This window comes from Pseudonaja textilis, chromosome 1 (assembly GCF_049901715.1).
Source record: "Pseudonaja textilis isolate UNSWEBS1 chromosome 1, rPseTex1.2, whole genome shotgun sequence".
Lineage (NCBI taxonomy): Eukaryota > Metazoa > Chordata > Lepidosauria > Squamata > Elapidae > Pseudonaja > Pseudonaja textilis.
In genome coordinates, this window is record NC_141990.1 from 193,977,259 (window position 1) to 194,004,945 (window position 27,687).

The 27,687-nt window shown below is 37.4% G+C and overlaps 1 protein-coding gene across 4 annotated transcripts in view; it reads left to right on the forward strand.

Moving 5' to 3' along the window:
- The first annotated feature begins 622 nt into the window (after positions 1–622).
- The window catches only part of RBMS1 (RNA binding motif single stranded interacting protein 1), a 139,740-nt gene continuing 112,675 nt past the window's right edge, over positions 623–27,687 (forward strand). Inside the window, exon 1 of one of the 4 annotated variants that reach the window (XM_087920098.1) lies at positions 623–771. Coding sequence is in view for 2 of the 4 variants with exons in the window: in XM_026697167.2 (XP_026552952.1) it covers positions 1,705–1,779 (75 nt within the window). In the remaining 2 variants the exon portion in view is untranslated. Of the gene's footprint in view, positions 772–1,354; positions 1,780–27,687 lie in introns of those variants that run through there. The other 3 variants (XM_087920097.1, XM_026697167.2, XM_026697166.2) reach the window with 3 other exon arrangements.

Here is a 27,687-nt window from a genome sequence, read left to right on the forward strand (position 1 = left end):
GAAAAGGATGGCGTTTGGTTAGGAATAAGAGAACATCAGCCTAAAAAAAAGTAACTCTGAAACAGTTGCATATAAGGAATTTAGTCAGTCTATTAGATGAATTTTGGAGACGGGAAATCCCCATTAAGTTGTAGAAAATGTCATGGAAAAAGTCATGCTTGTAGAATCATATCACTGTCATCCTTTTAGCCATTGCCTATCTAATCGCAGGATGAAGGCCTCTTCCGCATGTTTGTTGGAACCCATTCTTTCCTGAGTTTTAGGTTGGGAAATCGGAAGGAAGAAACCTCCTACCAACTGCTGAACTAGTCAAGTCTGTTTTCCCCGACTTGTGCCCCAAGTCCATCAGTCAATGTGCATCTGAGACCGGCTGCTTTTAAAGGAGAAGCTCTGAAAAAGACCGCCCCCCCCTCCGCAAAGAACATTTTGAAGACACCTTTTTAAGTCTCTCCTCGAAGCAGCATCGTAAAAACCCTCACTGTAAAATCCCTGGGAAAATGCTAAGGCCCCCCATCTATTTTTTTTTTTTTTTTTGCACCAGCGACAAGAGGCAACGGGAGTTCTTTCTAAGAGCCAGCAAGATACGTATCCGCCTACTGTCCTACAGCGAGGAGCCTGAAAAGGAGCAATCGCGGTAGGCAGCAGGCAGAAGAGTCTCCCCCCCCCACCCGCCTCTCCGCCTGTTTGGGAGCTTTCCAACCCGCGCAAGGGTCGCGGTATAGTTGCCCTTCCCTTCCAATCCCTCCTTTAAAGACGACTCCGGCGGAGCTGGTGAGTCCCAACCCGCGAGTTCTCACGCCCGGTCCTTGGGCGGCGGGGGCGGGAGAGGGGGGGAGCTCTGGGTCCTCCGTCGCCGGGTCGGTGCCCACCCCTCAACCCCTCCCCGCCAAAGGATTCGCGCCTTCCTGCCCGGATCTGCTCTCCTCCCCCCCCCCCCCGTGTTTGCCGCAGCGGCTTCCCCAATTCCCTTCTCGTAGGGAGAAGCCCATCCCACCCCCGGAGCCCAGACTAGGGACGAAGCGCCGCCCCACTCCTCTCGCGCGCGCCGCTCCTGCTCCCCTCCCCGGCCTGCTTCTCAATCCCTCCTTCCTTCCTTCTTTCAGCCGTTCTGGTGGTCTCCCTCTCTTCCCCGCCTCCCGCTTTCCTTCGCCCCTTCGGTTGGCAAGGAGTCCTTTGCCGCATCCGCAGCTCGCACTTGTCTTGACCGCTTTCCCTTGGAGGCGCTCGGAACCGACCGGGCGCCGCTCCCTCTTCTCGTGAGGGGAGAAAAAGGGGGAGGGGAAAGGAAAAAAAAAACCTCTTGCAGCGGGCGCGCGCTCGTGTCCGCGCGAGTCCCCGGGCAGAGAGAGAGAGAGAGAGAAAGAGGGAGAGGGAGGGGGCGGGCGGGCGCTCTTGTCCTGGGTGCCCTCTGCAGTTTCCTTCTCTTGCCTCTGCTGCCTTCTGAGGGTCGGAGAAGGGAAGGAGAGGAGGATTCAGCTCGGCGGAGAAAGCGGGAGCGCACAGACCGTCGCCGTCGGGAAGAAAGAAGCCCGAGAGGGGAAGAGCTCGAGGGAGCCAGCCAGCCAGCGAGCAGGCGCGTGCGGGGAGGGGAAGGAGCGCGAGCCCCCCCTCCCTTTCGCCATCGCTTTCCTCTCTCCCCCCCTCCCCCCTCTGGTCAAGTGCCCTCCCTCATCCCTGCGCTGCGGGCTCCCTTATTCCAGCTTCATGGGCAAAGTGTGGAAACAGCAGATGTACCCCCAGTACACCACCTACTACTACCCCCAGTATCTCCAGGCGAAGGTATGGTGCGGTCGCCGGGCAGGGGTCTCTCGCCGCCTTTTCTTGCCAGAAGAAGGGCACCGAGGGCGGGCTGGGCTGGGCTGGGCTGGGCTAGGCTACACTTTGCAGTCTTGCTAACTATAGCCTCGGAGGAAGAGGAAAGGAGGAGTGGGGGGGGGGTGTTCCTGTGGCGGGGAGGAGGGGGCTCTTAGGGTGGCATCGGGTTACGGCGCGCTCCCTGTTGGGGGCGCGCACATAACGCCGGCAGCCCCTTCCTGACTGCCTCGCCTGTTCCCTTTTAGGATGTACGTGAGTGTGTATGTGGTGTGTGTGTATGTGTGTGTGTGTGTGCTAGGGAAGGAAAGAAAGAAAAGAAATGTAGCAGGCTTTCGAGCGGAAGCGCCGGGGGTCTGAGCACCCGAGCTGCCTCCTTTACCCTCCTCAGGCTGATGTCCTCACGGTCACCTCCCAGCCATTCCCTTTTCTCTGACTCTTGACCCCTTTCCTCAACTGCCTCCCCTGCTCGTCCCCCCCCACTTTCTTCCTACGCCCGGAGATAATTCGATTTTTTTCCTCTCCTCCTTCTAATACATATCCCAGTTGCTCCGCTCCTCCCCTCCGCTCCCCTCCCCAGGGTTAAATAGAGATCAGGGTCCTGATAGGCATTTTGTTGGCTCTGAGAATGTAACGAAACCTCCCTTTTCCTTCCTGTTAGCTTTTGTATTCTGAGCAGAAATAACAGGATTAAGTTTTATCATCCCGTGTCCACAATTTACTGCTTTTTCTCTCTTATCATAACTTTTGACTAACCAGGAACTACTTTAAACTGTGGAACTAGTTGGGTTAGGAGAGATAATATGTGCATACATACATACATACATACATACATACATACATTTCCTGAAGAACCTGGAGTTTTATTTTAAATAATAAAATCATCCATCTTGAACAAGGCGATGACACTACAAATAATTAAAACAAAATTATTTTTTGAAAGGGTCTATATAAGCGGTCTGGTCCTGGAATGTTTTGTTCTGCAAATTTCAAAATCTGCTTTTGGAAAAGGTAACATTTAACTGGATTGTCTAAAATTAAATTTGTTGCCAGCGTCTCTGTCATACATTTTGCTTTCTCCGCATTACTAAAAAGAAAAACTAAGTGGAGGTTGATACGTTAATTTTTCCCAAGATCTTTGACATCTCTGGTATGTGTCTGTGGATGCATGTGGAATGTCCAAAGCTGATCAGTGTAATTGCTCTGGCATATCATACTGCAAATCCGGCAAATGCAGGAAGATTGCATCCTCTCTCTGGAATATTTGATATCTAAGTGTTCTCCAGTGAAACAGCACTGTGTGCAACATGCATGCACACACTATGTGATATGTGTAGTATATTATTGTATTGCATTAATACAGCACTGTGGAAATGAAGATTCACTATCACAGCTTTTTAAAAAATATGTTTATTCAAATATTAGGCCCATCAGTAAATGTTAAAATGCTTTATAAATGAGTCTGTCTATCATCTGCTTACCTATCCATCTACTGACTACCTATCTACCTATCTAACCTACCTACTTACCTACCATAGTCATCTGGAAGCAGAGCATTCGGTATGTTTATTATATTAATCTGTGATTAATCACATGGCTATATCAGCTACATTCCTATTTAAGGTGTATCATTATCTAGAAATTATCTTGATTGTGAGAATTAGAACCAAAGCTTTCCTCTGTGTGTGTGTGTGTGTGTGTGTGTGTGTGTATGAATTGCAAATGAAGCAATTATGAGTGGCAAGAATGCTGAGTTTGGTTGTTGGGAGTAGAGAGTATTCAAGAGTTCCTCTAGCAATTGTTGGCTTCCCCTTAGAGGATTCTTAGCTTTTCATTTTGAGAATCGTGGATTTCTTTTTCTTAGCATCCTTTGTAGTAACAAGACATTTTCACTCTGAACTTGCCAAATTTAGGTATGCACCTGAAATCGAATTGCTCCACATCAAGTTGTGAATCATAACATTTCCATCAAAAGTAGACTCGTGTAGGAGGGTTTTTTTTTTTACCTTTTGAATTTTGAAATGATGGTTTAAAAATTTTATAAGGATTGATAATGTTTCAGTTTCAGCAATACAGTATTTCAAATACATAATGAGATGTGATTTGACATCAGTGGGACTTATTTTCACGTGGGGTGCTATATGCTCAAGCTCCTACATGGGAATGCAAACTAGAAGTCTATATGTCATTTGAGGACACACACACACACACACACACACACACACACACACACACAAAACAATTTCTGACATGCTACATTATGAAAAATTAATTAAAAAATACAAGTAATCAAAACCCCATTTTTGCACAAGAATGTTTTTCCAATTCATTTTGTATGCCATTACGGGAACAGTAAAGAAACTACATACATATTTTAATACAGCTAGTGCATTCTTTCTTATCTTTTTGCACTGTAAATAATTGAAGAGGGAAACTGTAATAAGCTTGCACTTGTAATTAGGATATCATCTACAGAAAAGCCTTAAGGACCATCTTCTGAAAATGTGCTTCCTCTATAAAGTATTTAATATTGATTTATGCTACACTCAATCTCCAAAACATGTATTACAATAATCACTATTAAAATTATAGTCTGAAATCATGTTAGTCTTTATCTTTTTGCTTGATAAAAGAGGTACACGCAGCATTTAACCTACATATATGAATTAATATGGTACATACGATGATTGTATTCACAGTTCCTGTTTCAGTGAGATTCTATCTGGGGAGGAGGGGAATGCAGGAAAGACAACAAATTAGAGACAGTTGTGGCTGAAAAGGGACAGGCATCCCAGCAATAAGCTCCATTAATTTCAGTGCCTTCAGGTTTGTCACACATCAGTAAGCTTCCACATGCTTTACATATTATATTGAGATAAATTTCAATAAACTTTTTGAAAGCTTTTCCAAATAAATATTGCATGGCAACTAAGCAGAGAGAAAAAAATGAGGGAAATGCTCAACCCTACAGAGCAGTAGGCTGTAAGGAAACTTGGAAGGTCTTTTATCAGATCTACTCAAAGACAGATCCTTAGCCCATCTCAGAATGATTAATTGTATGCCTGTAGTAAGCTCATCAGTTGCTTCTGTCCTCTTTCCACTGCTAAATTCAAAGTGACTGCTAATGTCTAGAGTCACATCAGTTGTGAATACGACCTGTAGCTATAAAAAATAAAAGCAACAACAAATGAATGTGCAACCTATGGTTAATAGAAATCTGGGTTTCATTTAAAGAGTCTTAATTTTGTAGAATAGAGCAATTACCGCTTTCAACCAAATACAATGGTTTTGTATTTTCTAGTGATTTTAAGACTCTATCCTATTTAAAATGTATGAAGCTGCTGGAACGATTCTGTCTCCATTTTTAATGTCTTCATTGCAAATAGTCATGAAACATTTTAATTATTTCTTCAGTATGGATGAAAACACAGAGCTGTAGACCTTGCTATGATTCAGTATTCCTGTCTCCAATTTGAAGAGTAAATTTTGTGGATTAAGGACACAGTGACTTTCCTCTGAATAAAAGGAGTTAGTTAAATAGTTACTGAATAAGGATTCATCCCTATGGAGATAATTCATTTTTAGTAAGTTATTGGGAAGCAGAATGATTTTATTACTGACAATTCACAGATTAACACACAAATCTGGCTTATTTCAATTGGAAAACTAACTGTATGGTTGCTTTTTTCTTCTTGAAGTTAATAGATTTATCTTTGGCTGGATTCTTTCCAAAACAGTTACATTACTGTGAACCAACTTACATATTGCAATAAAACATGAATGTTCACATTAATAATCAATATAGGCCATTGTAAACATTGATATCTACATAGCAAATCTGTATTAGTAAATCTGTATTAGTATTAGATTTGGAATTTAGTACATATACATCTCTCTAAAGATTTTTTAATGTAAAACTACTTAACTACTTAACTAAACAGTAGCTGAAAAGAAGTATCCCATCTTCCGTAAAGGACAACTGCATTTTTTATTGTGGTCTCCTAATTATTATTCCTATCTATCTATCCATCCATCCATCCATCCATCCATCCATCCATCCATCTATATGGCAGCTATATAAAATATTCAGTGAGAAAACGTTAGGCCAGCATTCCTATTTAAGGGGATATTTAGCATATTTTTCTAATTTCTTACGGTCATAAACTAACTCCATCATTACATATGTTGAGTTGTAACTTCATTGTGCTATTTTAAAATTAATCATTCACACAGACTAGCGCCTGGAATCTCTGGAATAAGATAATTATAACAATGTAGCATTTTCTTTTTTTTTAAAGAGTTATTTTTTAAAAAACAAACATACACATACAAAACATAAAACCATCTTCCATTTTATATACATACAGTGTGTCAATTGGTTACAAATCTTTTGTGCTATCCTTTTATAGTCATTTACTCACAGTTTATATCAATTTTCACATTGTCAAACTAACATATGCTTATATATTTATCAGTTATTAATCATCCATGACTAAACTATTTATTCCATCATTTTATATGAGATATTCCAAATTTTATCTTAAAATTTATGTTATACTTTCAACCAATGGGTATATATGTCTATATTTTGTTTTATATCAATCTATTAAATTTCTATCACAGAATTATCTAGTCTATTACATTACTATGTCTTTTTATCCAACCATTGATAAAACAAATCCCATATCATATAAAATTGTTTATCTTCTTGTTCTCTAACTTCAAATGTCAATTTACTCATTTCAGCACAGTCCATAATTTTCTTAATAACTTCCTCCTGCATAGGTAATTTATCATTTTTCCAGTTCTTAGCAAATACAATCCTAGCCGCTGTTAGTAGCATTTTGTTTCAATATAACCATTAACCCCCTTTTTTCCTTATTGAAACTTATTGGATTGATTGTATACAAGTTTGAAAGAAGCAAAGTGAATTATGTTCCAGAATACATCTACAATATTTACATCATTGTGTGGAAACTTCAAGGACCCTTACACACCTGGCTTTGAGAATTTAATGTTAGACCCATTTCTTAAATTAAAATTTTACAAGAAATACTTTTAACAATTTCTTTTAGAAATGTGGACCGGGAATCTCATTTGAATGTGGATCAATTGCAGGCAGAGCAAGATTTATCACAGAAATGTAATGTTTTATAATTTATTTAATTTCATCGTATTGGGGGAAAAGCTATGGCAAGATACTCTACCAGGAGCAGTAGGAACAGATGCTCTAATGTATGGAGAGGAGTAATTATTCTGAATTCAGGAACTATTCTCTGAAGTTGATCTGGAACAGAAGTCTCCAAACTTGGCAACTTTAAGACTTGTGGACTTCAACTCCCAGAATTCTCCAGCTGAGTTGAAGTCCACAAGTCTTAAAGTTGCCAAGTTTGGGGACCCCTGATCTGGAGAATGAATGAATAGAATAAATCCATTGACAAAAACTCTAAAAACATTTCTTGGATAGCTACTTGTACATTTAGCATTTCTGATTACTTATTGGCTTGGGCTTTAAAACAATCCGAGGATATTTTGATGAAATATGTTGCCTTTCATACATGAAAGTTCATTTTTCAAAAAGGAACTATACCTAATATCACCTGTAGAAATGTGTTTGACAGCAGGAGTGCCCATTTCTCTTTGATGTCTTTCCTGGAGCATCCCTTAGAGTAGACCCCTATAGTTTGGGGAGTGGGGAGGCAAGAGAGTAATATTACAGTGTTGTTCATTCTTTCAACAGTAAAACATAATTAGATACAAGCCATTTCCTTGCATGCCAGATTATTAATCATAACAAAATGATTTCTTTTGATAGGGGTATTGTATTCCAAATTAATAGGGTTTATTGTACAGGACTGTATCTGGCTGTGGGCTGCCAATGGTAAGGGTGAAGCATGAGTGTTTAAAGGGACCCTATGCTAAATCAGATCTCTTTAATAAAATCACTGGATCACTTCCATTTTCTCAGGAAGTTATTCTTAAAAGAGATGTCTAAAGGAATAGCACAAATTCGCTTTGAGGCATCAAAATCTAAGCTTCTGAAATCTGACCAGATTATCCATTGTTTCATTGCTGTAAGGTCACGCTGGGGGTCATTTGTTGTCTTTGTACCAGATTGCTTATTAGCGTTTCACTCATTTAGTCTGTAAGCACCCTGTGGTGTGGTTCTTCTTCTGCTTCTTAGTGTAAGATTTGTTAGGTAGATGAGGTTTTTCTGTTGAACCTACAAGTTAAAGACACTTTGGTCTTCAGGGAAATGATGAAATTCAACTTAAATCTCAAAATCTATTACCCTCATTTGCACCAATTCTTTCTCTGGTTATCTTTTAAAAACCTATACTTTGTTTGGCAATTTTGGTGAAAGATCTATATGAATAATGATGCACTAGCATTGTTGTAATTTATTGTTTTATCCCTTTTAATGTTTACTGGTTTTGATGTTTGCAAGCTTCCCAAAGTCTAGATGAGATGGGTGGCACCCAAATTTAATAAATAAATAAATAATGTCTAGTTGGACTGGATGATGATTGTAATTCTAAATATTTCTCTAATTATTTCAAATGCTGGTCCTGTTGAACTTTAATGATCAGTGATTTCTGATACATTTTCCCCTTGCTAATATTGTCACAAGAAGTACACAATACCAGCTATACTTCTATAGAAACAGTGTTCTGCAACCCATTTAATTTTTGCGGATATTATTGTTGTAGCAGCAATGAACTGAACAATCAACTTCTTGGATGTTCCTTTAAAATGCTACACTAAATGTATTTCTTTTATTTTTTGTATTCTGTTTGTTTTTTTCAGTGTTTATAATGAACCCAGGTTTCCTAGATGATTCTGGAACATAATGGAAAATTTTAGATTACTTTGTAATTCATTTATTTGTCTACAATATTAATATATTGATATTACATACTAAGGCTTCCTCAGTGATGCTGTGTCCTGCAACAAGGTATAAGGGTTAAAAACAAAAAGAAACCCAAATATATTTGTTACCTTTTCCAAGGATATTTGTCATGGTTTGCAGCAAGAGGTGAAATAATACAGGTTTTAAGGGCTGAGGCTGGCAGGAGTGAGCTAACAGTTTGCAGCTCAACTGCCCATTATATAAATATATCTTGAGTGTGTGAGACTACCAGGTGATCCAAAAGTATCTGTTAATTCACAAGAAAGAAGCTTAGTGTTTAAAACTTGAGCTCCCAACTCAAATTGTCTCCAGGGCTGAATGTTCTGGATCATTACTTAGCAGAGGAAGTTAGTATAGGAAGTCCATCAGGAGGAACTCTTGTTAATCAATTCCGATCATGATTCACTCATCATTTTATTGACTTTCTTCTCAGCTGAAGCATGGTCTGTATTGGTGGTATAGAACTACTCTGTATGCACTAAACCATGAAAAGTAATTAACATAATGAATGATGAATATATTTTATATAATAGCTGGACTTAATCATAAATGTTGTGCTTAACTGTGCAACATTGATTCTTATGTGCAGTGAATTAATATTCACTCTCTGTGAAACTGATTGTGTATGTGAATAAAACATAAAGAGGCCCCTTTTTATGAGATTAACCAGTTATTATTTATGAAGTGATTACAATTCTGGCTATATTGTTTCATTGCTTGCAGATAGTTCAAAATTAATCCGTCATTACAAATACTGAGAAAGTTACCTGGAAAAGGACAATTTTACAATAGTTTCTGTCTCATTTTCACTTACAGTGCAGCATTTGAATCCATGACCTTTATATATAGACATAATTATGAACTGTGAATTTGTCATTTTTTTCTTTTTAAAAATCCACTTCTGTTTTGGATTTCTCTTTCTTTTGCATTGTATTTGTTATTTTAAAAACACAATATATTAGGAAGAATATATCAAACATTCAGGAAGATTTTATTACTCCATCTTACACTGAAGCACCAGTGTCCAAAATGAAAGCTTCAAGGTTATCCTGACTGGGTTGTTGAAACAGAGCTTTCAAGCTCAAATCACTTCCTGAGTGGTCATAAAAACCCAGCTGAGTTCAAAATACTTTGTAATTGATGTTTATCCCTACATATTTGATTTGAGCGGCTTGGAGAAATCTTTGAAAATTGTGCCTTGGCTCAATCAGAGAGGCAGCCACAGAGTGATAATTTGCCTAGGTGTTTTTGTACTTGGTGTTAATGACATCAGAAGAAAAGATAAATGATGCTATGGGTAAGATGTAATTATACAATCGAAGTTGTTCAACAACTCTTGTTCTTTCCTCATACCAAAGTTGAACAACCATTTTTTAGCTGAGCAAAGTGGGGGTTTTTTTTTCTGGAGGGAGAAAGATATTTATTGGGAGTTGATGTAAATTGAGTGGGAGTCTGTCAAACATTAGCTGAAGCCAGGAATTTCTGTTTTTTTTTTTTTTCTTACTTGAGGGCAGCTGGTTGTTAATCTTGGCGACTTTAAGATGTGGGGACTCCAACTCCCAGAATTCCCTAGCCAGAAGAGCGGCAACCAAGACAACAGTTGGATAAAAGAAATCTAAGCCCTGGGCAGAAATATAATTTTAAAAAAGCATCACAGACATAACCCTAGGTATCATGAAAATAAAGGGGGAGGGATGGGGAAGCACATTCAGTCTTGCAAGATTCTATTGCAACAATCTTGTAAGAAAAATAATATTGGCTTTCATGTCTCTACAAGTTTGGCCTACATTGGAAGGCTTACACGTGGGAAGAGGCCATAATGCAGTTGGAACAAAGTCCTGGAGCTGCTTCCCCTCACTCTTCTGAGAGACTTCCTACACATATAGAGATAGCCTTGTTATGCAGAAAAAAACAGGGTTTATTTTTTTTGCCTTTCTCCAATATCCTTCACTGATTTTTTTGCAAGTCTTTTCAGTGAACCTTTCCACCAAGCAGTTAGCCATAATGGCATCATAGAGTGGGGAGGAAAAGGTGTACTATTTTTAAAAGCAACGTTTCCTCTGATTTACCTCTACAGTTTTAAATTAGATATATGTGGGTTTAATGCAGAATAATGAGCAATCATCTCGTTCAAAATTAGTTACATAACTTCTGTTTTTTTTATACATATAATACTACTAACATTCCAATGTAATTAGCTAGTTTAAGCCCACTGATTTAAATGGACTTACATTTAGTTTCATTTTGGTTTATGGCTACATTAAATACTGATGACTCAGGCCATTTTTAGCCTATTGATTATTGGTGGTTGTGTAATTCTACTCCTTCCTATCAAGTGTCCCAATCTAAATTGGCCCCCCAGAGGCTCTGCTTTTTTGATAAAGGAGAAGAGAAGCCTAAGAGCACCACCACACCCCATCCCCAGCAGCACAGAAACTAAGAAGAAAGTCCCAGAGAAGATTTTTGAAGAGCCTATTCTCATTTACAGGTCTGAGATTTCCCATACTCTACCTAAAGCACTTCCCATTCATTAGCTTTGCACATTTTCCTACCCCTGCAAAAGAGGCCAGTACTATTTCAGGATAATAGTGTTGGCTAAGAATGAGAGTAACGCCTAAGGCAACTTAATGAGGTCATGGTTAAGTGATACTTTGAATGAAGGACTTCCTATTGTGTATGTCTTGCTTTTATGCATTTGTTACAACTGTTTTCAGTATGTAAAGTACAATGTTCAGGGATCTGTAGTGTTCATCTGGGAGATATAATCTGTCTTTAATTACAATTCGTGTGTGTATGTCTCTCTCTTTCTCTCTCTCTCTCTCTCTGTATTAAAGTTCTTAAAAAGAAAGATAAAAACTAATATTTAAAATAAAGAGAACAGTCTCCTCTTGTTTACATTTCCAACATAAATTTGAAAAAGCTTTATATAGTCTAGACTATTTTTCCTGTGTGATTTTTATAAATATTCTCTTTAACATATTTAATATAAATTTCAATTGTTTCAACCATATATTCTACCAATGTTCCATTTGTAACCAAAATACCCATTTTAGCCCATTTTATATTGTTCTCATTCTTCTTTTTTCAAATTTTAGTAGAAGTCTATACCTTTCAATAATATGTTCATCATTTGTAGACAGTTGTATTTCAAATTCAGTCTTATAATTGTCAAAACATATCAATTTTATTTTTTTCTAATTAATACGCATAACAAACCTATTGACAAGTCCTCGTATCATAAAATCTTCACTTGATTTTGTTTTGCATTCTACTTAACAAAATTCTAATATGTCAAATTAAGTTAGAAATTTGTATTTACTTACCATTTCTCCCCCATAAAATGCTTCTTGTGCTAAGAGCCACAAAAGTATTTTTGGACACAACCTAGATTTATATCTATTCCATATATTCAGTTTGGCATATCTAACCAAGTGATTTTTAAAATCTACATTAACCTTGAGTCACCATGGCGAATAGGCGGCAATACAAATCAAATAAATAAATAAACAAACAAACAAACCTTAGCTTTCTCAGACCATAAACACCCATGCCACCCAACAATTCACAAGTTTATTAAAAAGGAAATTTATTCAAAATAAACGGTACATTTGATTTAGATTTTATTATTTATTTATTTGGTGAATTTATATAGTTGCCCATCTCACATATCTGATTCCAAACAATATACAAAAGAATACAATAAAATAAAAACAGCAACAAAAGCAAAATTTAATTAATTAAAAATAATTAAAAACTATATAAAACAATGAAACCATGATTTTCAGGGAGAGCACACCTATTTTACTAGCATTACAACCACGTTGCAGGCTCCATACAGTATCCGTTACTGGTCCCACCCCAGACCAGGTAGAAAAACCATGTCTTAACCCTTCCAGAAGACCAACAAGGTCAGTGCCAATTGATTGCAGAGGAAATAATGTTTCAAAGGAAAGAAAACAAAGATTTTGGTGGAAAATTTATACTTTGGATTTTGTTTGCACTCCGCAATAGTTCAGATAGTTTGGAAAAATTAGTACTATATTTAATTAACAATGGCAAAGAAATTTCTTATTTCTTAAAAAAAAAAAGAAATACCAATAGCAATGGCGCTTAGACTTATATACCACTTCACAAAGCAGTTTACAGAGTCAGTATATTGCCCCCAACCATCTGGGTCCTTATTTTATGGACCTCAGAAGAATGGAAGGTCGAGCCAACTTTGAGCGAGAATTGAACTTCTGGCAGTCAGCAGAATTAGCCTGCAGTATTGCAGTCTAACCATTGTGCCACTACAACAAAAGCTACAGGACAGCAATTCTGATTGAATGCAGTTTTCAAAAATTTGCTGTTTCTGAATATAAGTTATGTGCTTTTTAGCTAGTCAGAACATAACATTTGGTTTATGTCTAAAAACTTTAATTCACCTGTACTTTACTCCTTATAAACCCATTTAATATAGGACAAATTCATTTTAGAAATTCATTTTACTATTTTGAAATTTTAATTACCAAGATGGGGTCCAGGCCATATTGAAATGTTAAATCTGATAATATTTGAGTCAGGCATTATTGCCCTCCAAAGACTTAATTCTGCCCTGAAAATAACCATTTTTAGAAATGAGAAATAAATTGTATTACCACTGAAAAATTCAAACAATTTACAAGAGAGTTATTCATCATTAAATTATTTTTTTGCACTACAGAAAAAAGTTGAGCATCCCTCCATCAGGACATATACAATTTGTAAAATGGAAGTTACAGTAGATGAGAGAAGTTCCACTGGGTGATTTGCATATTGTATTAGGCCAGCCTGTGCTTTGCTGCCTGTAACGTGTTGTATAAACCCATGATATGGTTTTTAAGTGGTGATGAACCTAGCCAATTTTGTTTAAGAAACCCTAAGTAAATTTTGTTTAGCATAAAGTCTAAACCAACAGAAGTTAATCTGATTTTAACTTTTTAAATTCTTTACTTGGAAAGTCTGTTTTTCTTTGGCTAGAAAATAAACAGAACATGAGTTGTTTTCAGAATATTGTATAGTCAAATGGAAAGGCTTCAGGACTGAAAAGTGTTGTCTTGAATTCACAACTGTTGCTTTGAATTGGGAAGGTTACCTTGTGTTCACAATGCACCACTCCAGCCATTAACAGGGACAGTGATATTAGTTGAAAACAACCCAGTTTAAAGCTGAGAACACTTCAAGGGAGATTGGAGCATCTGGCCAGCGGGCAACCAGTTTAACACCCCTGCCCTATACCATTCCAGATAAATGGCTGTTCAGTCTCTTATTGTTATCTTTTGCCACAACCTACATTTCATTGTTTTGCTACTCTATAGATATAGTAAACTGCTTGTTTGCAAGGAAGAAGATCAACCAGAATACATCTTGGTATCCCTAAAACTTTGCCAATAGGTGCATGATAAAATTACTGTACCAAACCTGCAATTTTTTAATTAGTTGGTATTGGTATGCATTGCCTTGCCTTGCAAATTAATATTTAGTCATGGGACTTCCATCCAAGGCAAAGTGACATTGGCCACATCTCTGCCAGGCTTCTGGAAATCACTTAAAACATGATTATCTCCACAGTTTGGGATCTCAGGGAGACAGAGAACTGAAGGCTATATTGTACATAATACAGTATCAAAGATGCTCTCTTTTAGTCGTTTTTAATGTATGTTTTTGAAGGTCAATTTTTATTGTATGCTTCCCAAAGTTACCTCATGAGATAGATGGTTATATAAATGTGATGTTTGTATGGATGGATGACTAAAAATGAAGAAATGGGTACTTAATTTTTTTTCTCTTTTTTCAAGCTATCACATATAAATAGAATCTTATGCTAGGACTTGAAATATAAGAGAAAAAAATTCAGTCAAAAGCATGAAGTTACATTTAGAAGCTCAGAAAAAGAGTCCTAAAGAAGAAGTAACAGTCGCTTTTGGTTATGCACACAAAGTATGATCCTCCTTATTGTGCTGATCTTGGCAAATCTTACATAATGTTTACAATAAGGTTATGGAAATTTGCCTAGTACTGGAGAATGCACAAATAAACCGCATAGTTCTATGATTTTCTTGTGTCAGCATGCTGCTAAAAGACAGCCATTGTGACCCTATGATAGACATTCTTCAATTTTTTTTTTCACAAACAGGAATAGAAAACAGCTATTTGTTACAGTCCTCTATGCTTTCTAAGAAGAGGGAAGATAATATTTTAGACTGAACATACAGAAATTAGAAATCAAGTAATACATAACAATGAAATACTAAGATATTTATGCCATCATGCTTCTATTTTTTATTTTCAACAATATCCATAATCTATTCAACTATTACACATACTGTAATATTAATCTGTATTCTTTAACTTCATCTCCCTATAGGAAATATAAGTAAATATCAGCAAATTTGTCCTCCCAAGTAGAAAGTTCCTTATGAATATAAGAGATTAGCAGACAAAAGTCGTAATATCTTTTACTGAATATATTTTTTACTGAATATTTTACTGAACATGATTTCATTATTTTTTATGTCAATCATATTGATAGATGACATTCATACTGGTAAGTTAATTGTAGAGTATCAGATTTCTTACCAAAATTCCAAACAATAAAACAAATGTACCCTAAGATATTCCTGTCATCTTGTATATAAATGAGAAGTGCAAGAATCTATTTCTCTGCATATTTTTGTAAATAGTTTTCAAGAATTTGAACAGATTTTAATAAGAACACTTATTGAATTCACACAACATTCCAAATATAGTTTATTTAATTATGGTTTATTGATTAAACTATAATTATCTGAGTTCCTACAAATATTAAGTTATGAGCCCATATGAAACTACAGTGGTTGGATTCACTCAAGCACACCTGGAGATCAAAAGGAGAACCATTAATTCAACATGGATTACTTTTTAAATTTTCCTATTATAGAAATGTATAAGAGTTGCATTTTGTAAAAGAAAATGGAACTCTTGAATTATGTATTACAGTATATTGAAGTTATTCAAGATTAGGTAAATTATAGCATTGGCAAAAAAGTAATAATAATCAGAATATAATACACTGTTAAGCTTCTCTTGTTGTGGAACAGGCTGTATAAATATAGACTTGTTTCTTATATTTCATTATACAGGGCTGTGTAATTCAAGCAATTATATAGACTATTACAGTAAGCCAAGCTTTTGTCAAGGTTATTTCTTAATGGAAGAGAAATAATAATGTTAGGAACATTGTCTGTTATGAATCACTTTCTATTGGAATTTCTCACAATTGGGAAAAGAAATGGGAAGAGTCAACTAAACTTAATATGATAGCACTTACTGACTGTTGAAATCTATTCAATTTAAGCATTGGAATTTGGTTTATATTCATGTGATCACCAAATTCTGTTCAGTTTAATCAATATAAGGTGAGCAACAATGTTAATAATTTAAGTATAATATTTAAAAAAAAACTAAACCCAACCTATGAACATTCTTTTTAAAAATTCATAACTTTTGTGAGAAAAGCTATTCACTTAGACTCAGAAGTAAGTCTTATTGATTTCAGTGAAATCACTTCCAAATAATTTGATATAGAATTGCAGCTGTAATGACAGTGGCTGGTATAGTAGCTGCTAATGGCTCTCCTTTGTGCTAGTATTGTTCATCCTGAGTAGATAAAAGGCTGTCAGTATTACTGAAATAAATCCTTATTACTACAGAAGCTGGTAGAGGAAGCTTCTGTAGAGTGCAACTCAGCGAAAATGGGGCAGTTGAATAATTACAAAAGATAAAGGAAGTGTTTTGATGTGTGCAGATTAATTAAAATAGGCCTGCTATATGGATGTTTAGTATTAATTTGATAGCACACCTATATTTATGTGTAAGTACCAATATAGGGTTTACATGTCATTTATCAAAACTTGCCAAATGTCCCCTGGAACTGTTTATGGGTTTGTACTTGATATAGGGAAAAGAAAACTGTATGCTCTTTTTAGCCGTATTCGTCAGAAATTCTAGAAATTATTGCATAGCGTTTTGGAGAATGGTTGAATGAAGGCTTGCAGTAGTGAAAATTAGCCACTCTGACTAATCTTACATTGCTATTTTCACATTTTAAATATTTTTAACATTTGGTTCATGCATTGGGCTAATTCATGATGTGTTGGTTCATGCATTGGGCTAATTCATGATGTGTTAAGTAATGACTTAAATGAACCATGGCTTAGTGTGATCTCTGATCTCCTAATAATGGAACTGTTTTCAACTACAAATATCAAATGAACATTAGCCATTTTCTGTTAGCTACCAATAATCTTTGTCTTTGATATCCTGTCTGATGATAGAAAGTTTTAGTACAAATTTCTGTTTCAATAATTTAATTATAATTTGCCATGATTAAATTAACTTTTGTATGAAATTAGATTTTATATCAGGATTATGTTAGATTTGTTTCGTATGTAATACAAATTAGAACAACTGTCTTCCTGAGTTATGACTTTCATCATTCAAAGACAAATCCTTGCTTCTTCTTTTTTATATTTTATATTTCTTATATTTTATATTATCACAAATTAACCTTGTGCTGTCAGGTCTCTGATCCCTTGGAGATGGTTAAGAATCAGATGAAATTGATACTATTGAAGGACTATATTTGATATAGTTGTGCCCATGTTTTAATATTAGAGGTTACCTAAGCACCTCTAGACCATTCGGAGTAATTATATCTAAATTTGGAACTGGAATATCATAATCTTTTACTTTGGATTTATTGAGTCTTGATTAAAGAGTTGAATGCTGTTCTTCAATAGTTTTTTAACTAATTTTTAGTAATTTTTATTCACAAATGTTGTTGTAAATCACTACAGTTTTTTAAATTGAACAGTGAAATGCTTCAAATAAATACATTGAAATGTACATGTTCAATTGATATTCAGTATAATAAACCAGTGTAGTTGTTTATTTTATTTAAGGAATTAAGAGTTGGGTAGAGCAAAAAACATGTAGATTAAGATACACAGTAAAGCAAAATAAATTAACATTTTTAATTGAAATTTCTGAGAATTGCAATACAACAGATAAAGGAGTTCTGTGGCTGGTACATAGAAGTAAATATCAACAAAACAATAAGATTTATTTACAAATAATGAGATTGGGTAGACCAGGGTATATTTTCTTCAGTTAGTCATTTGAAATTTTGCTTGAGATGAAGCAGAATGTTGTGAACAACTAGGGTTGATAAAGAGTGAAATGTCTGGGACCTTTATTTTTGCCATTACAAAAATGTGTAGATAGATGAAAAATCATTCTTATAACTCTTCTAATATGCTGTTTTTTAAAATGCTAGGTGGTTTTTAAAAAGCATATAAGACAGAGAACTTTTTTAATAGTTAAATTTTGTTGTGAAAATTTAATTTTCTCTAAAATCCAAATCCAATTTTATATTTTGATCTTTTTTCTAAAATGTCTGTGGCCTATATACGTAGTAAGATGATTCTGTTACAGAAACAAAACCTTGCTACCACTGTGCCTTTGGTTTTTCTTTCTTTTTTAAAAATTGCTTGCTTGGTTAATGGAAACAGGGCAAAGAATGCTGAACTTCGTATCTGTGGTTAGCATATTAGCAAGGCCATGATACTTTGTGGCTCTTTCACATGTTGGAAGATGTTGGTTACATAGTGTAGCATTAAAACATTACTTGCTGTCCTTTCTTATAATGGTATATTCTTCAAAACCTTTGAATAAAACAGGAGTGTCAAACTCAATTTCATTGAGGGCTGCATCAGGGCTGTGGTTGAACTCGAGGGCCAGGTGAGTGTGGCCAACTGGGTGTGTGTGGCTAGTTTAACACCACTCCGCAAACTGCTGGCATGTTTCCTTTTCGCATTGAGTATATCGGGCTGAAGTCACGTTGGCCTGATCTTTCCTCTTCTCATCCGTGCTGCGCCAGAGTCCAGGAATGGGATAGGACTCCTTCTGACATCATAGAGCTGAGTCTGTCAGTATATAAAAAGCCAGTCCCTAGCTGGTTTCCTAGCTTTTTCACTTAGCTTCTAGTCTAAAAAGCTAGTGTTTCTGGATAGGAAAGAGTTCAAAACAAAAAATCATAAGCAAAAACAGAAGAGAAGCAGTTTCAAAGCTTCAGCACAGCTCCCGGGGCTCCGGGTGAGCTGCACCACAAGGAGAGCAGGGATTCATTCCTCCTGCAGCATGAAGGTTTCTGCGCTGCCCTCGAAGGAGCTGTGAGCCCAGGGAACCACTCTGCAAACCTCCCACACAGTTCCCTCTGCATTATAAAACACCACTTCACAGCTAATTTTAGGAGCTTCGTTTCACCGCCTCTCAGCTGATAGAAGATAAGTGTTTGTTTGACCGCTCAGGGCTGCTAGAGAGCCTAGGGAATAAGTGAGGCAACGAAACCTTCCTAGAGCTGGTGCATGTGGCGGGTGGCCATTTTGAGTGGCGGTCGGCCATTTTGTTGGAGGAACAACCACTACAAAAAAGGGGCCTCACAACTGAATTTGCTCATCTGGCCCATGCAGCAGGTGGCACTCTCATGGGGGAAGCTCCCAGCACCCCTTTGTGTCTGCCTTATTGGCGAAAATGGAGAGAGAAATGGCCCAGTCGGACCTCACAGGCCTAGAAGAAGTATAGGGTTCTCAGATCCCAGTGAGGAAAAGAAGAAGACAAAGAGGCCATTCTGCAAAAAGGGAGGCTGCAGCAAAGATCAGGCCAAGGCCTTAGCCCCCAAGAAGACTTCTAAATCTGAACTCAAGGCTGAGAAACGAAGGTATGCTGCTTTAGAAAAACAGTTTGCTAAGGCTCTGGAACAGATGAGGAGCTGGATGCAACAATCTTCCCAAACAGGGGAATTGCAGGTGGGCCCAGAGGTTAGGACCGGGGCAGGGGAGGCTGAAACTAGCTCTACCAGCTACCTTCAGCCTTGGTGCCCAGAAAGGGTGGAAGAAGAGCTTTTGCCCCAGGATTTAAGCAGGTCTGGGCCCAATTTCAGGCCAGCTATCTGGGGTCCAGGTTCCTCTCTCTCCCTAGGTCAGGTGATCTAAGGTGGCCTTAGGCCTAGGCCTGAAGTGATCTTTACTCCCATTGCTGCAGGCCTGCAGCCAGTGGAACCTCCCACAGGCTGCAGACCAGATGATATCAGGGACATAGTCTCTGTGGCCATCAGACAGGGCCTAGCTGAGGGATTCCAACAGCTTCTCCACCCCTTTGGGGGGGTGTCAGTCCCTATTCCCTGCTTTCTCCCAAGGGGCCCCATCTCAAAGGGGTTTTCCCAGGCAACAACAGTTCAGTTGTCCACCTACCCAATCTGATTGGGGTGAGTATGAGGAGAGAGATTACACAAATCCCTCAGAACACAGCCACTCTTTCAGGTCAGAGGAGGAGGAAGGTGAGATCAGAGATCCTAACTGATCAGAGGAGGAGGAGTTTATATTTGATCAACCCCCATCAGCAGTGGGTTTTAAACCTTACCTGTTCAAACCGCTCCTACAAAGGCTTTGGTCACAGCCCAGTTAAGCCCAGAGAAGGTGGCTCCTGAACCTCAAGCAGCTTCTACTAGCCACGGGGATTCCCTTTTCTCAAAACCAGTGGTTCACACAGAGGTTCTTCCATCCCCTTTATTGTTCCTTGATTTAGTAAAGGAACAGTGTGCCTCACCTGGGGCAGGGCCTTGGGGCGTCACATGATCGGCGTTTTTATACCATGGGACCCTCCTTGCCAACACTCTCCTAGTCCCTTCTGGGGATGTTCCTGTGATAGCCTTGTTCAATACATCAGACATCCCCACTGAGCCAGATGATGTCACTCTCCACCAAGGAGTCTTACTGCACCCAGACCCTCAGTGGCTCAGTGGCGCTTGAATGGCAATCTCTGAGGTATTCCAATCTGCCTGATAGGGTGATAGAGACCATCCAGGCTTCTCGCAGGCCTTCTACTATTCGCATCTACAATGCTACCTGGAGGTCTTTTGTACTTGGTATTCTAAGTCAACCAGTGATCCTGTTTCAGCATCTGTGGCAGATGTGTTAGTGTTCCTTCAAGATGGGCTAGAGCAAGAACCCTCCACTGTCAGGTGGCAGTTCTGTCATCAGTTTTGTCCTGGGACAATTATTTGTCCTTATCTCACCATCCCTCAGTTCGCAGGTTTCTGAAGGGGGCTTCAAATCTATGCCCCCCTGTAGTTCACAGGTATTCTATCTGGGATCTCTCTAGAGTTTTGCAAGCCCTTACTGAACCCCTGTTTGAACCTCTCAAATCTATATCGCTCCAATTCATGACCCTCAAAGTGGCCTTTCTGGCCATTACTTCGGCCAGGAGAGCGTCGGAACTTGTGGCACTCTCAGTTAGACAGGATCTGTGCATTTTCCATGAGAACAGGGTGGTTCTAAGGCTAGATCCTATGTTTGTCCCTAAAGTGAATTCTTGGTTTCATCGGGCTCAGGACATAGTGTTACCAGATTTCTGTCCCAAGCCAAGCTACGAGTTGGAGCGCAAGTGGCATACATTGGATGTATGACAAGCTCTCAGCATCTACATCAAACATACTGCAGTTTTTAGGAAGTCTGAGGCTATGTTTATCTCCTTTCATCCTAATTCTTTGGGGAACAAGGCTTCGTAATCTACCATAGGTAGATGGATAAGGACATGTATCTCCAAGGTCTACCAGACTTTGTCCCTGCCAGTGCCCAAGATCCTAATGGCCCATTCCAGTAGAAGTGCTGCGACTTCCGCTGCCTGGACTACTCAGGTGACCCTTGAGGAAATCTGCAGAGCAGCTACCTGGGTGTCTCCTTTGCTGTTTATAGAGCATTATCACTGGATTCCTTTGCTTCTGCTGATGCCGCATTTGGATGAAGGGTACTTCAGAAGGTTGTCCCACAGTCGGAGTGAATGGACCAGACAATGGCCTCCCATGGACATTCAGGCTTTGGTATGTCCCATTCCTAGAATCTCAGTGCAACGTGGATGAGAATGGGTGTTATTATAATTACCTGAGAATGCCCTTTCTATCTACACTGCAAGAGAGTCCAGCCCCACCCTTGTACGTCTGGTCTTGGTGGGGGGGCGTGAATTAATTTCACCATTTATCTTCCAGAAACTCATTACGTCTGTCAAGAATCTTCGCCTAAAAGCTGGGGTGCCAACTAGGGACTGGCTTTTTCTATACTGGCAGACTCAGCTCTATGATGTCAGAGGGAAGAGTCATATCCCATTCCTGGACTCTCTTGCAGCATAGATAGGGCATTCTCAAGTAATTATACCAATGCCCATTCACATTGGGTAGACCAGGACAGCCCCGCAGGCAAGACCCAACCACATTACAGACCACGTGCAGTCCATGGGCCTTATGTTCGACACCCTTAGACTAAAACATACATGCACAGAATAAAGGAATTTGTAGCAACAAAGCCCAGAGTTTCCTTAGAGATGGAAATAAACTTATAGCTTTTGTTCATTTGTTGGAATTTAAACATATGTTGCCTTAATAATATAGAAATGATTTTATATGTTTCTTGATTAAATCTGGAACACCAAGTCTCAATTTTACCTTTGTCACCTTCATTTTACTACATGCATCTAACAGAAAAGATTCCAGCTAGGATAGGGTATTTACAATACAGTATTAACTTTAAAAGGAATAATGAATGCTTTATTTAACAAAATAATCTGCCACAAATAACAGCAAAATTATTGCAGTCCATGGATATTGGAAATATGTCTTTTAAGGATAGTAACTGGATTTATTGAATATTTGTTTATTTGTATTGGTTAGATTTGTATCTTATCTTTCCTCCAGGAGCTTAAAGTACCATTTAGATGGTCCTCAAAATATAACAGTTAGCTTATGTGACCATTCAAAGTTACAATGGCACTTAAAAAAGGTGATTTAACTTACAACCATTGCAGCATCCCCATGGTCATGTGATCAAAATTCAGACCCTTGGCAACTGACTCATATCTCTTCTGGCATTAAAAACAGAAATTAGAAACACGAAAGAAATATTACAAGAACGAGGTAAATCGATGGGTTTTGCTTCAAAATTTATTGAAGATGTGATTGCAGATTATGAACAACAAAGACAGAAGAGGAGGCAGAGCGAATCATGGAAGGGGCCATCTTTAGTAATCATCGAGAACAAAGAATTTTGGAAAGAATGAGGAAAAGAGTTGAAAATAAATATAGGAAATTTAAGAAGTTCAAAAAAGAGGAGAATATCCGGAAAAGGGAAAAAGAATCAGCAGAAATTCGAAGGGTGGAAGGAAGCTATAAATAGAGAGGGGGATAAAAACTGGAGTGAAAGAATAATGACGAAAATACAAGGGGAAAGAAGGGACAAGAAACAGGACTTGGGAACAAAGAAATATGGGAATTGTAAAAGAATGGGGAAAAAATGTTTAATTAGACATAGAGATAATGGGTGATTAATATTTAGAGAGGAGAGTCTGCAAGCTGCTGGGAGGTAACATAAATAAATTCATAGTTATGAAATAGGGACATATAGATGGATAAGATGGAAAACACTTATCTCATTATTTAATTGTTATTTTTCAAAAATGGAACCTAATGCTCTTTTTTAATGCAACAAATAATGGAATAAGTTTAATTAATGGAATATATGTATTAAATATACTGAAATAAATGAAACGATATAGGAGGAGAGTTGAAATGGAATTAACATCAGGGTTCAGGATTATATGAGTAGATTAATATGTCTTTTTTTTCCTGAAATTGTAAACAAATTTTATTAAATTTAAAAGGGGAAAAACCACACAGAATCTGATTTATATATACTATGTAGTTTTAAAGGGATTATTCTAATATTTTAGGTAATAAAATGTTAAATGTTTAATGGGATTTAAAGGGGGAGATAATGAATATGTGGCGCACTTATATTGATATCTTAGGGGGGAAACCAATTAATAAAGGAGTGTTTTTAATTAGAATTTGAGATGAAACATACAAATGTGACAGTTAAAAGTACTAAAATACAATGAATATGAAGTTAACGTAAGTGAATTAAATAATGAGATAAGTATTTGGAATAATACAATAAAATAGAAAATGTATAAAAGCATTGTTAAGATAAGAAATTGTATATAAAAATTGAATATGTAACTATGGTCATATTCATACGTATATGTGAAATTTGTAATCATGCTGTTCACTAAAAAGAGATATTAAAATGTGGAAAATGGAATAAAACTTGTTTTTTAAAAAAAGAAATATAGCAGTTAGCTTATGTGACCATTCAAAGTTACAATAGCACTTAAAAAAGGTGATTTACAACCATTGCATGGTCATGTGATCAAAGTTCAGACCCTTGGCAACTGACTCTTATTTATGGCCGCATTCATGTAACAGCCATGTTAGTAACTGCAGTAATTCACTTAAAAGCTGTGACAAGAAAGTCCCTCAAATGGGGCAAAACTCACAACAAATGATTTACTTAGCAACAGAAATTTGGGCTTAATTGTGTTTATAAGTTGAAGAGTATCTGTATTATAACCGTTTAATTTCCCCCATAATAATACCCCTGTGAGATTAGCCGGCCGAAAATGAATGATTGCCCCAAAGCCTCCTATGGCTCAGGGTGGACAGGACCCTCAGTGTAGAAACAGCGTGTTCCGGGGTCAGGGGGATGTTTGTTGATCTGAACTGCTCTTAAGAGTTTAATGAAATTAGGGGACAAATATTCTCCCGCAAGTTAATACTGTTATAAAGCAGAGATAGTATCGTATAAATTCTCATTCTGAAGATTTAACAAGAGTCTGTGGATGAGATACTCCTTTCCAAGTGTGCCTCTGCTTGACATAAGGAGGAATGCTGCTGGATGTTTCCAATGTTACTATTTTTATCCATGGAAGTCCACTTACAAATAACCACAGCATGGTAAAAATAGCAATGTTTGGAAAACCTTGAAAAAGAAGGTATTTTTCATTTCTGAAACAATGAAACTTCCCCATGTTTATTAAACTTTGAATACAAATATCTTCTCTCCATGACATACCTAGTAAGTATATTCATTTACCTCTCAATTGTTGGTTCTTCTAAAAGATTTCCATCTTTTCCTGCAGTATGGCTACTTTTTCTTCAGGAAGCAGAAAATAAAAATGAGTCTGGCAGCACTTTTTCCAACAGACATAGAAACGCACACGCTTTTGTGAAATGTAGCTCATTTGATCAGATGCATAGAGTGGCTTGGATGATGAAGGATTTAAATGGAGGTCTGGGAAGGAAGCTGAAGACAATGTGATTATGTAGCTACAGGTTACACGAAAGATGAACCAAGAGTAGTTTATTAACTAACTGTTATAATGTAAAAAAACTTGATATATTTGTTGAAACCTTTTGATACCTGTTTGTTCAGCTATCTTTTTCCATGATGCTGTTAAGTCTCAATTTTTTAAAATGGTTCCTTTGTTCCTGTTCAGTCCTGCTTTTTTCCTCCTCACCCTGTCCCACTTTAAACCATACACCGGTCTAGCCATCCATTCATTTGATAATGTGAACCAAAATTCAAGAACTATACTATATGATTTGTTACACTACTCTACATACTATACTAGTAGGACAAGATGATGCTCTATGAAGTACAACCTGTAAACTCTTCAAACTATTATATTGATTAACTATTTTAGTCTGTTACAAGGACAACTGAAAATTAACTTTATTCTGATTCCCTGAGTTTTGAAAATGTGTGATTTAGTTTTCCAGGGCCCTTTCCATTGCCTTACTGGACGAATTTATTGAAAAACATTCATTAAATGAAGATCAAGATAATACTTTGTTCCCCAAATGTATCTGGCCATTCTTTTTATGTTCCAAAAGTCTGCAAAGGGGCATAAATCAATTTCTTCATCTATTATCCTTATTGGTTATTGCCTTTTTTCTTAATTGTGCCACTATACAGCTATATAAAGCTGAATTCCAGTTCTTTGAGTATTATGCAACTATTTCAAAGCTAGGGGGCTTGATTGGGTGATCCTAGCTTTCTTTTTACCATATAATTTAAAGAATATAATTTCCTGTTCATCTCAAGGTGCCATATTAGGCAATAATTAAAAATCTCTGAGTGTTTTGCCTACCGGAAAATGAATGTAAGCAATTAGAGAAGGATCTTCAAAATGTGGTCAGAGCATTTGAGTACATTTCATTAAAGAAAGCTTGATTAAACAGAAGCAGATCTCAAACATTGAGGAGCTTACTTGTCTGGCAAATGACAATTTACAATGTTATGTTGTGTTATTTGATAAGAGGTGCTTATAATCTTTTCAATCATACACTTTATGGCATTTTGTCTAAAGTCAGTTTTTAATTTCCTTGGTGGCTTTATGATAAATGTAAAGCAAATCTTTGGTTAACAAAGTTTATGTTTAACTTCTTCCGCTTTAATAATACACTGATTGCCAAAGTATAGCAATCTAGTTTTCCGCTGTTCAAAGGAGGTGAACTGAAAATAGTATTTTAAAGAATATTATGGGAAGGAAATGAGAACAATATGCCGCATTAACAAAAAAACTAATTCTTGATCACACACACAGTTATAATAGTTTGCAAGATAAATGTATCTTATAGGAATAATATATGATTATTCTAACACAGCTGGCCTCCCAATTACAAGTCCCTCTCAGGAGCTGATTATGATTAAACAATATTTTCTTAAATCTTTAAAAAATATGACTAAGGTTTCCATTCTTTGCCCGCCTCCAAGTGTTTACACTGTTCATAATCTAGGGCTGATAGACATTGTGAAGTCTAACACATCTGGAGTTTATCCTCTGCTACAGTAGCATGCAATTTCCTAATTTCTGAGTACATTGTTCCCAAATAGTCAGATAATATTGCTCCTTTATAATAAGGACTCTCCTCTTTTAATTACAATCTTTAGCTGTCTCTGGTTGTTTCTAGTCAACCTTCAGAGTCCCTTCTTATCATCTGTTTATTTTTCAATCAACAAAACTTTCCCATGGGAGGATATCTTACAGTTATAATTTCAAAGTCTTCGTATATTCTACCAAATCCATTAGGTCCTCCCATAATCTTCCTTTTTCCCAGGCTAAATGTATGATGCATTGCCTGCAAGTATTCCTTATAAACCTTTCTTTCTTAGTACCTTATAATCTTAGTTCTCCTCTGGACATGATCCAGCTTGTCAACATCTTTCATAAAATGTAGCACTCTGAGCAAAACACAAATTTTAGGCACAATCTGATCAATGCAAAATAAGAGAGGAAAATGGCTTGTCTTCATCTTGGCACTGTAACAAACTTAACATACTAATCTTCCTGTAGTTTTTGAATTCATTCCTGCTACCTTTCTCTTTGTACAGGAGAACAGAATTGGCATTCTTCCAATTGTTAGACTGTGATACAGTTTTATGTATATCTGTTATTTTCTGCATTTCTTGCCTTTTAACAGACTATTATCTGATGCATTCTAGGACAGTGCCCCCCCAACCTCCAGGGACCAGTTCCATGGAGAGAGGTTTTTCCGCAGACTGGAGGGGGTGTGTTTCATGTACTGCCTGCATCCCGTGAATGGGGCTTCACTTGTTTGCGCGAACCAGTTTCTGGCATTTTGCAGACTGTCCTGGTCCACAGACTGGGGGTTGGGGAACCCTGTTCTAGAAAATATATTATTTCTAGATACACATTATAGTATCTAATATTTTGTACTCTGTTCTTTTTGCATAATTTATCTCTCTCTTATATGCATTTTTCTCAGCACCAAATGGGCAACAGCTGTGGTGGACAGGTGCCACGAATAGGCACTACAGGTGCCACGAATAAGGTGTTATGAAATGTAGGTGGGCAGGTGAAAAGGTGACAGGAGTGGGAGCAACTTACCAAAGTGACCTGTGACATCCCACTGGCTTCTCCATTGACTTGTGGAAAGCCAGCAGAGAATGTCACAAAAGTCAGTCACATGATCCTGGGATGTTAGAACTATTATAATT